Raw genomic sequence first — 16,440 nt, forward strand, 5'->3', positions numbered from 1 at the left:
AATAAGTTCACAGTGATAGCCTTGAGAGCTGGACCATTATCGCAATGCAAATTTCGTGAGTTTTCTTTCCACATATCGAGTCATTTTTGACAAATTTGCTCCCTCAAATGGCGAATACTGTTTAGATAGTATTTATTCACTGTTTCACTTGGCAAGAATTCTGAGTGCACAACACCGCGGTGATGAAAAAACTAACTTCAGTTTTTCCCATGTCTCAACATCAGTTACAGTGCGTTTTATAAATGTGGGGTCCGAATTAACTCGTTATAACGTGTTTTTATCGACCTTTACGTGATTGAGTTTTTTCAGAAAATTCAGATAGTTAGGCCCTAGTCGAGCAATAACGCATTTCATGCCTAAAAAATCGTTTAAAATGATACGAAATTCCAGCACCTATATATATCGGAATTAACCGACGATTTTCAGTCACCACTTTCTTCACTTTAGCCATGATAAGTTCAGCTGGGATGTTGATGGCCGACCAGAGGGAGGCAAATCTTTCACCACATTTTGATCACTTTTAAATGCACTGTACCACTCATACGGAAGTATTTTTCATAAATTCGTTTCACTGTAGGTCTTAGGCAACTTTTTCAGCGAAATTTCATTTGCAATGCAAAATTTAAAACAAATGATTTGTTCGATATTTTCATCCATTGTAAAAATTGCAAAACACCTTTTAGGTCAATCAACAAATTGAGTACTGGAAACACACTAAATGACGAATGGCGCTCAAACTCCTCGTGAGTATAGAAGACGACAGTGGTGCCAACCTAGCTACAAAAGTAATTTCGACAAACTCTCCATGTAGACTTTTTAAATAATCGATTCCCGGTGATTTCTTGAGAGAATGATTCAATATTAAAACTAAATAAAGATGGCAAACTGAAATTTAATGCAAATCATATAGTCTTGAACCATTTCAATAAAAACATATATGATATATATATATATATATATATATATATATATATATATATATATATATATATATATATATATATATATATATATATACCGGGTGTCCCACATTTTATGTGACAGGCAATATCTGGTTTGTTGACGGAGAATCACAAAAATGTTTCATACAAAAGTTTTAGGAGTTCATGAGAGCTATATTTTGATATAATTTTTAAATATACAGGGTGTTTGGTGTAGGTGCTACAGACCAAAATTCCATTTTTTAAAATAGAACGCCCTGTATATCATTACATATTCAGATGCTACGTTAAATTCTGATATCATTTCATGTTTGGTTTTTGAAATTCGGTTACGGCGTTGTTGAGTTATTGCACTTTTCCTTAAATATAAAGTTTCAAAAAAACTTATTTACTCGTACACGAATCCAGTCTATAGCTTTTATTAAATTGAACTAGACTACTACTGAATACAAACCATTATTCTCACCTCTACGATACGATATCGATATCGGTTGAATATAATATTGAAATTCTTGAGAATGTGACTAACTTGAGGGTGAATTGCTTTATATTGCACAATTTCATCAAGTAACAAATGTTGTTGAATTGTATCTACTTGTCAGTTCGATTCAGTGATTCTTTGCAAAACAGTAACTGTGTTCTTTGTGCGAAAACTCCAGTATGCCTTTCGCGTTTAGTCCAAGTGATTGCATTGATATGTTATTAATTTTTGGGGAATGTCAGAAAAACTGCCGTCAAGCACAACGTCTATACCAAGAACATTTCCTAGACAGACCCATTCCGTCACGAATGACTTTTTCGAGAGTTGTAGAAAAATTGCGAACTGGGTCATTTCCTTCTACTATAAAGCATCGTCATCATATGAGATCTGTTAGAACTGAAGATTTAGAGATCAATGTGTTGGCTTATATTATTATTCATCCACATGTTTCTATCCGTACTCTTGCAGAAGAAGTCGGTGTGAGTAAATCTAATGTACAGAGAATTCTGAAAGAAAATAAATACCACCCATTCAAAATTCAGTTGGTACAAGGTTTGAAACCCACGTACTTTGAACGACGACTTGAATTCATTGCTTGTATTCAGGTAATATTACATGAAAGTCCTAACATATTCAGTCAAATTTTGTGGAGCGATGAATCGCGATTCCACAATAATGGAGTTGTGAAACGACATAACAGTCACTATTGGTCTCAAGAAAATCCCCACTGGGTCCGCGAAAGTAATTTTCAAACTACTTGGGGTATTAATGTATGGTGTGGATTGTTCAATGGCCGCATCATAGGACCTTACTTTTTTAATGAAAATCTCAATGGATTGCGATATTTACATTTTCTAGAAAATGATTTGATCCAGTTGATGGAAGATATTCCCATAGCAGAACGACAAGGAATTTGGTGGCAACAAGATGGTGCTCCTCCTCACAATTCACAGGTTGTTACTGAATATCTGGATAGAACGTACCCAAATAGATGGATTGGTAATAAGGGTCCAATTCGGTGGCCGGCTCGTTCCCCAGATTTATCACCGCTTGATTTTTTCCTATGGGGTTATTGAAAAGATATTGTTTTCACTACTCCCCCTTTGAATGTGGATGATCTGAAAATGAAAATTCGACTAGCGTGCAGTGATATTACGCCTGATATTATAAGAGCGACTTGTACGAGAGAAGTGATTCGACGTTTCGAAGCCTGTATAATATCTAATGGGCATCACTTTGAACAATTTTTATGACTTATTTCTAGGTACCTACCATTCTTATGAAATGATTTATCAAGTTATATTATTTACATTGTTATTAATTAAAGATTTGTTTTCGAATACACCTCTTTCAATTTCGCAATTGTTTCATATTCAAAATGATTCCTGACTGAATTCCACAACTCAAAATTGAAACCATTACTTCGAACACCCAAAATTTTGACTAATTTTCATGTGATCTGATGCAGAGAGAATAATTGTATGAGATATTTTTAAAAGTAATAGTCGTTCTCAAGACTTTACATTTTAAGCAATAACTCAACAACGCCGTAACCGAATTTCAAAAACCAAACATGAAATGATATCAGAATTTAACGTAGCATCTGAATATGTAATGATATACAGGGCGTTCTATTTTGAAAAATGGAATTTTGGTCTGTAGCACCTACACCAAACACCCTGTATATTTAAAAATTATATCAAAATATAGCTCTCATGAACTCCTAAAACTTTTGTATGAAACATTTTTGTGTATCTCCTTCAACAAACCACATATTGCCTGTCACATAAAATGTGGGACACCCGGTATATATTAATAAAGGTTTGAATAAAACAGGTACAAATACAATAAAAATAAATATAAAATGCAATACACGTTTTAAAATTATTGATTAAAATACTCTTGCAAGCTATAATAGAATCTATCGACTAGCACCGGTGAAGACTTGAGTCAATCTGTATTATATTATATAATATCCAATAATAATATCGTTTCGATATCTTTTCATAGGCTTATTAGTGAATTTAGAAATTAATTATTTCCTCAATAAAAGGTTGTAAACTGATAAGGTAGAATAATCATGATTCTCATAAGACGAAACAAAAAAAAAATTCTTTCCACAGACAGATTCTTCGTGAACCTAAGTGGCAATCGTTTCCATTTGTTCACTATCTATGAATGTACCTTTATGCTTTTCAATAATCAATGTAATAATTCTAAGAAGATTTGGCAGGTAAATATTAGTATCATTATATGTAATCTCCTGACAGATCGCAACTGATCCTTCCTTCACAATAAAAGTATCAATTTCAAAGAATATTTTGATTTTCGCACAAAAATCAATTCTAATCTTCACCTGGTTTCTACATCTAATTACGTGCGTTGCTCTCATTGGCACGTATCAATCATGTAATAAATAACAATAGGAACAATAACAAAGTACCCTCGTTAATGAGGTAATGATTTGTCTAGATGCATATAAGAACATTAATATGATTGTCAAATTTAGTCTTACATCTCCTGATGATGGTAACTTTGTTAGCGAAACGTGCGCTTCAGATAATACACCCTGTACCAGTAAAATTCAGTGACATGCCATTTTGAACGCATTAAACTGAAACAGACGAGAAAAAGTCCTCACGAAATTCGGCATGTTCTACCAACCTCATAATAATTCTGGACATGCTCTTACATGCACTCACTCGACAATGACGGTTTTAATTGTCATTGAAATGTTTACTGGAGGCACCCGTGCTCAAAGTATCATTAGTTTACTCGTTCCAACGTTTCAAGTGCTCTCAATTGGGTCAAACGGAATATAGCGGGTATAAAAAGCACTCACCTTCTCTCTGCTTCCTTTTTTCTGCATGAAAAATAAAAATCCGATGAAACGGTTATGTGAGTGTGCACCAATCGATGGAAAAAGGATATGAAAATGAACCTGGTATTAATCAACCGAAAGCTGTACACTATTCAAATGACAGCAGTTCCGATTCCAATCGATAAACGTTTCGAAGTAAATATAGAGAATTTGAATAGCGAGCTGCATCGGTTAAACAAAGTGTTACGTGAAGTTTTTCTGTTTGGAAAAGAAGGTTAATAATTAAACTTCAATATACCAAGTTTTAAGAAGTTTCTGAAATATATGAACAAATTCTGAAGAAACTGTTGTAGTTAATGAATAAAAATAATTTGCTGAATAAATATCAACCATGCATATGATACAGATTTGATGGCAGGTTGAACCGTGTCTGATGTTTACAGTTGTTTGACGTTTCGGCTTAGACTTTGAAGCTAGTTTCAAGAAGGTACTACATTGAGGTCTCAATGTGCCTACCCCTCAGGTAGTGACACGCTGTAAAAGTATTGTGACTCGACGCCTGGGTCTCAATCTGTCTAATCCCCAGGTCTCGTCGCTGGTCCCCACTCCCAAGCATTGACTAAATATATTTTTATAGTTTATGTAAACAATATCTATTACCTGCAAGCTGAATCTTCGATGTTGAGGTTTCTTCCCACCTCGTCTTTTCGATACGTGGGGATTATCCCGGCAAATAGTTTTGCTCTTGAATATTTCCAGTTGCAGATATAGTCTTTTCAGCTCCGCTCTGATGTCCTCCGGATTCATGTCGGCTAGAGTTACTTCCCCTACTTCTACGTCACTGTTGTTGCTAGTGAGTGGCCCATGTACACTACCGTCCTGAAATAATAATAGTAGTAATGGTGAGTATTTTTTGGTGTCTTCAGTATGGCGACTAGGGTCATCAACCTTGTGTTGATAAAAATGGAAAATAAGTAGATCACCAAAGCCGATTCTGTTACATCAGCCAATGAGAGCGTAGCAATTTGTCACATGACCAGTTTGTTCGGTTGGTTACGCTATCGGTTAGGTTAGGTTGGGTAAGGTCAGGTGACATGTGGTCATGGACTTCTTTTCATTGAACGAAACAGAATTTAAGTTTGCATTACGCTCGCTCAGAAATAAATTAGAAATGGTTATAAATGTAAACATAAACATCCTCAATAAACACCTCAGAAGGTGGTCACGCACCTTAATATCACCATCACCAAATGGTTCTCCACATATACCACATGTGGCGGCAATATTGAAATCATGCTCTTCCTCATCAGTCAATGGACTCATTGGAATGACATTCTTCAAATATTTGTGATAAATATTGGTGACATCAGCCTCCAAGTTTGACACAAACACTTTAGCTGCATCAGCACCTCTATATAGTACAAATTTAGATATAGAATCATCAAAAGAGCACTTTATGAGGTAAGAAAAAGCATATGGTTCATGAAGATATGTTCGATTTGTATAAGAGTTAGCAGGATTAGTATGCACTGGTTTCAGAATAGATTCGAAATCAGCATATACAACGAATGGAAGCCTCAACTGTTTCTCGATATTTTCAAATTTCAAAATATTCTCAGGTACCCTTTTACCAAATTTATCAACCCTGAAATTTGTGGATGGTGTCGTTGTCGATATGTGATTACAATCATTCAACTGATGTCGCAATAAAGTTCGTTCATTATCAAAGTACAATAAACAACCATCACAAAAATACTTTTTATGACCACGGGCAGATATTTGTGATGATACTAGTCTCGATAAATCCTTAATCCAACAATAATGACTATTACCAGAATCATCTGTAATAATCAACAGATTAACATGACTATTTAATCTACGTTTAGAATAGTGTAAGGACCCACAACTTCATATTCAATTCTACCATTTTTAAAAACATCTTCCAACCCATAAACATTCATAGAGCAATCGTTCATAACCTCAAACTTAGGAATATCTTTCAACTTAACTGGAAATTCCATACCTGCTACATTCAAGACGGTTGAGAAGTGGGGATATGATGAAATTTCATTAAGTTTCTGACTGGCAGGGTATAAAGCTGAAGTCACAGCCCACGCAAAGCAGCACTGATCTTGATTAAGAACATTCACCACACTTTTTTTTTTCATTGAATTGAATTTTCCATATCTTAATCATTCATTTATTTAATTAATATTTCAATTCAGTAAATTTATTTTCTCACTGTTATTCTTTATTAATAAATTAGTTTTACTTTTAGCAAGTGAGTTAGATGTAATTATTTGTTGTATTCATATAATTTATTGTGAAATCTTTTGATCTTAAACTTTTTTGGGTGTTACCCATTAATGAATAAATAAATAAATAAATTGTTACGCTCTCATTGCCTGGTGTAACAGAATCGGCTTTGGTGATCTACTAAAATACTGTTTTGAATTTCAATAACAAAATTCTATAAGTTTTTATTATTGTTTTTTAATGAAACCTATTCAGTCACCAACGTCGAAAACTATATTTTGTAGCATATCCTCTATCATCGGTTGGTCTTCCTTGGATAACGAAAAGGATTACAGAAATATATTAATCTTCTCGCTGTTTACAGTGTTGTTTCGTAAAAGATAATGGTGTTTATGTTTCCATAGGACAGGATTACGGTATATAAACTTCACGAATTTACGGGCTTATACTCAACTCGTAACATGCGATGGGATATCCAGAGTGCATCGGAAATCCAGTTTCCTGCTTAGTCGTATTTGAATACTGAGCGGAAAATATGTCGAGGAAGTCTAATAGGATCTCGGTTTCATTTCCGTTCTGCTGCAGATGTGAATCCAGTTCTTCCATATACGAATGACTGATGAAATTTTCATCTGCCTCAATAGTTTTCAATTATTTTTTCATAGAGTATTAACAATCGAAAGAGTTAACAACGACGTAATATCATATATAGATGGTCACAAAGAAATTTGGAATTCCCGCGTTCTATTTCAATTTCAGATTCATAAATAACTATGGTGAGCTGAAAAGTTCGTAGGCTAACAAACAGATGGCGCCACTAATACCAAATCCATATGATTTTCAGTTAACCCTAACCTTCAAAAGACACATACAAATTTCATAGCTGTCGAACTATTAGTGTGTGAGATAAAACCTTTTGGGTGCAGCAACTTTTGTTAATTTGAAAAAAATGAATAAGGAATTTCATGTGTTGAAAAAGCATTGCTTTCTGGCAAAAAAATTGTTTAAGCCAAAGCTTGGTTAGATAAACATTATTCGGACTTTGCACCAGGAAAAGCAACCTTTAAAAAGTGGTTTACTAAGTTAAAAACGAAGTGAAATGAGGACGATGCACGCAGTAGACACTCCAAAGAGGCTGTTACCGACGAAAATATTCATAAAATAATTTTGGATGACCATAAAGTGAAGTTGATCTACATAGCTGAGGCTCAGTCTCACACCTCTGATGGAACTTGAATTTCCCGGTGGTTGACTGGATGATAAGTCACTTCCGCCCCAGGGTGCAGCGTTAAAGAAAAACAACATGGCTGCCTCTTCCGTTCTAGGACCCCCACTGTGAATCTACTCTGAAGAATCGTGTTGGACATATCCTGCACGAATATTTGGGCGTGCTTAAACTTTGTTCACAACAACGAATTGATGATTTTGAGCAGTGTTTGTTCCACCATAAAAAAATCCGAAATTATGCGTCAATATGTGACAGTGGATGAAACATGACTTCATAATTTCACACCAGGATCTATCTGAGTGGACTAGACGTGGTGAACCGACTCCAAAGCGTGCAAAGCCGCAACAGTCGGCTGGCAAGGATATAGTATCAGTATTTTGGGATGCACATGGTGTGAATTTTCATCTAATATCTTGAAATAAGGAAAGCCATCAACAGCAACTACTGCATAGCGTTATTGAAGCTTTTGAAGGACGAAATCATAAGTAGTCTCTATGAAGTTAAATATCTTGGTGTAATATTTGATAAAAAATTGATATTTTCATCCCATATTGATAACCTAACCTAGAAATCACTCAAACTTCTTGGATATGTAGGTAGAATCGCTAAAGACTTATCGGTAAGCATAATGAAAATTCTGTTTTATTCATTATTTAGGTCACATTTAGAGTATGCATCCATTGTGTGGTATCCCTTTTACTTAGTGTGCTGTCACTGGAAAAAGGTTCAAAATGAATTTTTGCGTAGTGCTGTCTACAAAATGGCCGTTCAAATGGACCAGCGACATAACTACACAGATCTTCCTCCTACATTACATCTAACCACATTGAAAAACAGACGCATTCAGGCTGACCTAATATTTTTATTTAAATTGTTCGTCTGGCCAAATTAGTTGCTCAGAACTTCTCTTTTTGGTTGGTCTGAGAGTCAAGCAAAGAGTAACAAGGGATGATAGAGCTGCCTTTAATAAGAACCCACATTCTATCAATCATGGTTTCGAAAGTCCAATGTCAAGAATGTTGAGGAAAGCTAACGCATTAACTTGCTTTTTTTACCTACACCATTTGGGTGTCTTCAAAAAGTCCGCAGTCAATTAAGTATTTAGTCTATGCGAGTAAATTTATGCCTTGTATGTCTGTTAGTTTTTAGTGCTGGTGTTGGTTTTGATTGTTTCATTTAGCATTTACTTTTCAAGTTGTATAAATTAATTAATATTCAAATGGGATGCACACAACTTTCGATGTCAGATGCGAGTCTAAAATGAATTGGAACTCACTTTGAAAGCATCCACAGGAAGCCTGCACGAATACTCTTGGGCCAAATTACGGACTTGCTTTTGCTGATACCAGAACTTTGGTAAGAAAATCAATGCTAACGCCAACGTTTGCGTCAGCTGAGTGCGAACGCAGAACACTATGAGCACAACATCTGGATGCAAACCGGGAAGAATTAGGACACGGCTGATGTAGAACAAGGTGCTGATTGCTAATTCCAAGCTAATGGCTGCGCAAAGGTAGGTCCGTTCCTGAAATACAAAAATTGAAAAATCTTGTTCACTGAAATTCCCATTAAACTTGCCTTACCGGACAAAAACGGTCGAACAACTCGGTTTTGGTAACAAGACTACAATTTGAATATTTCCAATTATCCGAACAAACTAATCCAAGTTTGTTCGGGAGTGTAAACGAGTTCTGACGCCGGAGTTTTCCCAGAGATAACTGTGAATTTTTTCTCCCGAATTATTCGGTTGAATTCGAGGAATACTTCATCAACGCCAAGTTTTAATAATGTTTCCGCGCTATACGTTTTTTGCATTACAATTCCGGAAAGTTGGAAAATTGAATGCGGATACATCTTGCTGTCGGTATACATAACGAGATGAATTATTCTGATGGTGCCAACTTTGGTGCAGAAACATGCAACGATAAAGGTGTTTTCAAGGAACACTTTGTTGTGAGATTTTCAATAAACACTTTTACAAAATCGCAACACGTGTTTCGCTATAAATAGCTTCTTCAGACGTGTATATATTAACTAATGATGACATCGCTCGTTTTTGAAAACAGGAATGCTTGAACGTGTCTTGCATAACAAATAATGATTGGAATAAATGTATCAAAAACAATAAAGACAAAACTTCAGGTATCTTACCTAAAACTTGATATTGGCCAAACGGGGAGAACTTTTTCCCAAAGAATTAAAGAGCATTGAAGTAGTTTTTTGAATGTAAAGATCGATTCTACATTTGTAAATCATTTTTTAACAGAAGGAGATGAGTTCCATCACGACATGAATGTGTTACATTCAGAAGACAAAAGTTTTAAACTGAATATTTTAGAATATTTAGGAATAAATAGATTTAAGAATTCGTGCCATTTACTGAATGACCAAATGTAATTGAATAACTTCCCGTTTGTACACTTTCTCTTGTCTTCTTATGTTAATGTTTATTGATTTATTCTCGAATTCAGGTTCACATTTCCAACATTAATTAGATAGGTAAAACTCGGGTACTTCAAATATCAGATACATTGAACATTCTCGAAACAAAATACCAAATTCCCAAAGGAACTCAACCTCATGAGTCACCGTATGTTCAGCACATACTTCCTCATCCAAAGTACCTTTTACAAACAAGTAAAAGGCGCCCACGTGGGTTCTCCTCTTCCACAAGTCCTTGCAAATCTTTCCATAGAAGACTTCGGAACCAAGGCTGTTGACACGTTCGATCACAAACCCTCTTGCTGGTTCAGATACGTAGATGACGTTTTCGTCATATGGCTCCTTGGCTCTGAAACTCTCCATAATTTCCTTGATCACCTCAACGACCTCCAGCCAAATATAAATTGCATAATGGAAATTGAACCAACTCTTTTCCATCCCTAGATGTCCCATCACAAAATTCAATAACTCCTTCACCCACACGGTCTACAGGAAACCAACACGCACAAACAGATACCTCAACGCAAACTCCCACCAGTATCCAGCACAAACCAACTATGTTTTGCATTCTCTAATCCACAGATCTATCAACCTCACAGACCTCCACAACAAACCACAAGAGCTCAACTCAAGAGAGCTCTTTTTCAAAATGGATTCACAAACCATCAAATTGACAGATCCATCCGACGTCAATAAACTTCTCCATCCTGTCCCAGAGATCCAAAAGACAACAAAGTTCCCCACATACCTTTCCTTTCCTACATTTAAGGTGTTACTGACAAAATTGTTCGAAATTAGCTGTTCTTTCTGATGTTTTTGACCATACAAATATCTCGAATAAAAGTCTTCAAGGGCGAGAGGAAAATGTCATCACTGCAAAAGACAAAATGCATGGCTTTACAAAGAAAATTGACTTGTGGTCATTCTCTATAAATTAAAACAACTTCGATTCAATTTCGTCGACACAGTCTTAAATTGAAGAAGTCGTATGTGATATAAACATCAAGAAGTATATACCTGGTATGAAAACGGTGTTAGATACTTTGAAAGAAGAATTATGTTATTACTTTGCTGGGCAAGAGATATCGGAAACACTGAGCAAAGCTGGAGCTATGAATTCATTTTTAACTGTAGCTATAAATGAAGCGAATTTAACAAAGCTCAAAGAAAATCTGCTGGAGTTTACTGCCGATGGGATGTTACACTTAGGATTCAAGTCAGCTTTTGGTTAAAAAGAAAAACAGAATACCCGGAATTAACAACTGAGGCCTTGAGGTGTATGATTCCATTTGTCACCTCGCAAGCAAAGAAATCACTTAAATTTAGAAAATGATTTTTACTGAGGTAGTTTTTATCCTTGCGCGACCCCCCTACAGAAGCATCGAGACCCCCCAGGGGGTCGCGACCCACACGTTGAAAAACGGTGATCTAGAACATCGGAAAAAGGTAAGGGATTTGTCTCTCTTCTATAGATACTTTCACGAAAGTGTCTTTTGATTCCACCAAGAGCAGTACATATCAGAAATACGCGACGGACTAAGGCTGCTTATCGTTTTGAGTTTCAACTCAGTACACCTCGAACTTCACTGTTTAAGAACTCTTCCATTTGGAAAACTGCGTTCATGTGGAATAAACTGTCTAAGAACGTTTTCCAAACAGATTTAATCTCCAGCAATTCAAATCCAATGTGAATCGCTACTTTCGCACAGGCACCGCTCTGAGAGCTCCTTAAGGATTTTCCTGTAGTTCTTGTGTTTTGTCCTTGATGATGAATGATATTCTGAAATTAATTCCTCTGCTATATTAGAATGTCAGATACGTCAGAGAAATGACGCAGCCGTTTGAAAATTTCATAAAACTGAAGTGCAATATGCCTTTAAAACGAATAAAATCTCGACTGTCCTTATTTCTGCCACACTGTTTCGTAAAAGACGTCTCGACAGGTTCTTGAACTGCCAACTAGTCCTCGAATCACTACAATGGAAGGCAAAAAGAACAAAGAGTTCCTCTGAAGTTTCGCAGGAAGTTTCATAAATCTGTGCCCGACGAAAGAGGTAGTTATTGTGCGGAAAGCTCTTTGATTTCGTTCGAGAAGTTGCGAAACTTTCTAAAGGTGAATGGGAATATTCCAGAATGGCGTTTGTGTCTTTCTGAAGTGCTGTCGAGCAAGGTCATTTTTTGGGGTAGGGGACTTATGGTGATTTGTACAAAGGGAAATGACCTGTGGACTAGGTAAAGTCACTTTTTTTGTTATTTTCCGGTGGTGAAATGAGGATAATTATTTTACGAATGTTTCTATCCAAAAAATGATCAAAAAACCGAATATTTTGACCTTTGACCTTGAGTTTCGTGCTCGGGATGAAGTAGACGAAGGAAGTTTTTGCCTGGTCCTGATTAGCGAGAGTTCTACCGGTGAGAAGACGCCATCTTGAAAAGCGGATTACTCAGGCACAGAACACCCTAACTACAGGTGTTCTGTGACTCAGGGCCAGATTTGCGACATGGTGTCTATGACAGAGGCGTACTGGAAATTTTATCTTGTCGTTATTCACGAAATTGAACTTGTTTTCAAATGACTTCATCTAATAAAATAAGGTTCTTTATTTGATTGTTGCTATTTTATCCACCATAATGAATAATATATTGATACGATATTATTTGTAATTCTTTCAAATGATATAAGAAGTGATAGCTAAGGGTTTTCAGAATTAGATTTGACTGGCATAAAATGAGAGGATCACTTTACGGAAAACATCATCTTGTTTGGTTTGTTGCAACCCACGCAGAAAGAGACATTCGGCAGAAGAAACAGGCCACTATTTGCTTCGCTTTACTCCTCCCACGAACAACTTTTGTTAGATTTAGCTCCTCTTGAAATACCCACATGGTCGATAGTACTATTTAATCATTTCCCTACACCACTTGACGCGAGCCTTTTTTTAAGCGACTGATAAATTATGGGGTATTCATTGAGAGTAATTTTTGTCACAACTAAGTGATTATGCAGAATCGAATGTATTGAAGTGGAACTGATGTGCAAGGACGCCTCTAGCTCACAATATGTCACATGATGATCTTGCATTATTAGTTCACGCACTGCTTCGATGTTTTGTGGCACAACTACCGATTTTGGACGACCTTCTCGGCATTCGTCGGCGACCGAACTACGATCACGATTGTACTCACTATACCAGCGATAGATTGTGGTTTTTGATGGTGCTTCATCGCCATACATAGAACCATCCCACGCCTGGTAAAGAAGCCGTTACCACGGCTAGTGTGGGATGGATGTTGCGAGCCTCTTCTTCCAGAAGAACTAGATCGTCAGCGAAGGCCATGGCGGATACTATCACACCCTCAGTGATGTAAGCACTGCCATGACCCCTGTTGTTCAGTTTCTCTATGAGTTCGTCCAGAACCACGTTGAAAAGAAAGGGGCTGAGCGGATCCCCCTGCTCAACCCCCCGACGGACACATAATTCTCTAGTGCACCAGACTTTATGGTCGTTGATGAGGAGGCCAGAAGACTGGCGATATATTGCACCGTTTCTGGATCGATTTCTAGTCTGTCAAGTACCCTAATTACGGAGTGATGGCTCACCGTGTCAAACGCCTTTCGTGTCTAACGACACTACGCAGTATCCCTTTCTAGCAGCTCGCCTCTCTTTAATATGTGTCCAGAATCATGGAGTTGGCTAGCGTTCCATCCACGTTCGTAAAGCCTCGCTGGTTTACGTTCAAGGACGTGGATGTCTTCAGGCGGTTCGACAATGCTCTGTGCATAAGCCTTTGCAATGCCGAACCAACTGTTATTGGCCTCCAATTGCTAGGATATGAGGGGTTCCCCCCTTGAAGATCAGTGTCGTCCTCTTCTTATTGAAGGCAGGTGGCTGTATGTTTCTCACGTATATTATGCTGTAAGTAACGTCAGCAGCCTGCTTGGTGACCTTCTCACTCTATCTACACTTATAGCACCCACCCCAGGGGGGAGGTTGGCCAGATGTTCTTTATCTTGTCGACTTCTTTGACGGTAATTGGGGAGAAGATGGACCTAATAGATGGCTTGCGGTCAGTCACCAACGATTTTGAACATACAGGATTGCTTACTTTTGCGATTTTGTTAGACACGTCATGTAATCTCGTGACGTAATAGTGGTGACTCTGGATTGATTCGGTACTGCACTTTTAAATTAAAATAAACAAAATTCATGTAAATCCCTTATTAAAATATTATTTTTATATAGGGTTAAATACTTACTATAATGGATTGATACTAAGAAAAAATTTTTCTTTTGTGGATGATAGGGCGAGCTATTTTGCCCTTTTTAAAAGTAAGAAGTTTCATCAGTTTTTTATTATTTTCGTGAAAACTGTAACTCCCACAAAAATTTTGTAATGAACTTTGTTTTAGATAATAATATTATCTAAACTTTTTGTTCCATCTTTTATAATAAACGCTTAGTAATCAAAAATATATAAAAGTAATAAATTGTTTATAGGTGTAACAACTTTTTTTATTTATCTGACAGAAAATACATGATACGGTTTTCATTTTTATTGAGAAAATGAGAAATTTAGATAGAATAATTTAACTTGAACTTTATTCCATAAATCATGAAATTGATAAATCTACAATTTAATTTATTTTAATACTATATACTGTTAATATTTTATTAAAACAACGATAAAAATAAAATAAAAACAACAATAAAAATCAATTGGCGCTCCGGGGCGACTTCACTGATTCCAGTGGCGCATTTGCTTTTTCAGCTGCAGGAAAACCCGGAAAAATCTGCAGCACCACATCATCTGAAGATCTTGATCTATATATACTATATTAGAGCAAAAAGGAACTATTTTATACACTAGATATATCTGAATAATTTTTTTTTGTATGAATGTAGAAAAATAAATTCAAAGGACTAATGTATTATTTTATTTAATTTTCAATTTTTTTCTATTATCAAAATTGTTTCAATTTTTTCTTTTGAGTGACCTATTTTCGTCGGCCTTTAAGTTATTATAATATTTTATTCTGATAATTGTTCTCAGTTTGCAAAATTCAAAAATAATATTTAAAGGAAAATCTTCCCTTTTTGCTCAATTTTTTTTTTGAAAGGGATTTTACAACTCCTGTCCATTTTCTAAATCCATTTAAATTATGTATATTTTGTTGATCAGCTTGAGGTTGAGGAGATACAATATTATGAGAAGAAGAGCAACTTTGAGATGTGGATGGCTTAAAATTATCCAAATTTGATTCAAGTAACATACTGATAGTTTCATTGTATTTTTTCTGTAAGGCTCTAATATTGCGACATGTATTCTGTAAAACTTCCCTCTCTTTATCAATTGTTGGATAATTTAGGTTAACACTAGGTACTGCAGTTTTTTTAATTTACGAAGCAAAGGCAAACCTATAAAAAAAACATATTTATTTTAAGCAGTAAATTGGTAGAATAAGTTTTTCCCTAACAATTCATTTTCAAGGTCTCGTTCATAATCATTTTCTGTAAAATGTTTGGAACAAACAAATCCATTTTTAAGAATGAATTTATCCCCTCTTTTGCAGCAACGAATTAATTCTTTTTGCAAAGTTGTGGAAACCATATCTTTAGCAATAGGAAAAGAGTGAATATTACATCAGTAACACCACTTTTCTTTAAAGTCAACTGATTGCTTTTGCAAGTTGACACTACACAAATACGACCAGGCATTTCAACTAAAAATTACAAGGTTATTTAATGGTTAGACAATTATTGCTATTACTTACAAAAATGTGAATAATTCCAATTTTTATCTTAATTTAATTTAAAAATGTTCAAAAAACAAAAGAAATTCCACAATGGCAAAAAACAAACCTCATAACGGAAGAAAATAACAGAGTCTTATATACCGTCAACTCGTTACACCAGTTTGAAAAATGTCCAAAGCACAAAAAAATACGACTTTCACAATAACAAACTCAATGTTTCAGAAACCTGATTGGTATAGTTAAATAAAAATTTAACCAAAATAAACAAAAACAATGTAATACTGTCTGAAAATAATCCTCAAAAAATCTTAAAATAACACACAGTCTTATGGCAGCTACCAAAAGTGTCAACAGTGTTACGTCACATCTGTTCCGCGCTTGTTTAACGTGGCGATATATGTTAGTAAGCAATCCTGTATGTCCATAATCGTTGGTCAGTCACCACCTCGTCGTTCTCAGGGACGTCCCGTTCATGTAGAGATAATCCACAACAAAAGTTGTGTGTAAACAAAACAA

General features: G+C 35.7%; 1 protein-coding gene across 3 annotated transcripts in view; it reads right to left on the bottom strand.

The window, feature by feature from the left end:
- Positions 1 to 16,440, bottom strand: part of smog (G-protein coupled receptor 158 smog) — a 52,997-nt gene that overhangs the window by 8,035 nt on the left and 28,522 nt on the right. Inside the window, exons 8-10 of one of the 3 annotated variants that reach the window (XM_074173363.1) lie at positions 9,004 to 9,252; positions 4,904 to 5,122; positions 4,265 to 4,285 (exon numbers count right to left, since the gene is read on the bottom strand). In XM_074173363.1, the coding sequence (XP_074029464.1) occupies positions 4,265 to 4,285; positions 4,904 to 5,122; positions 9,004 to 9,252 (489 nt within the window). The remainder of the gene's footprint in view (positions 1 to 4,264; positions 4,286 to 4,903; positions 5,123 to 9,003; positions 9,253 to 16,440) is intronic. The other 2 variants (XM_074173365.1, XM_074173364.1) reach the window with 2 other exon arrangements.

This window comes from Leptinotarsa decemlineata, unplaced genomic scaffold (genome assembly GCF_025532065.1).
Source record: "Leptinotarsa decemlineata unplaced genomic scaffold, Ldec_3_MD MMD2_tig00000232_RagTag_RagTag, whole genome shotgun sequence".
In the NCBI taxonomy this organism is placed as follows: Eukaryota; Metazoa; Arthropoda; class Insecta; order Coleoptera; family Chrysomelidae; genus Leptinotarsa; species Leptinotarsa decemlineata.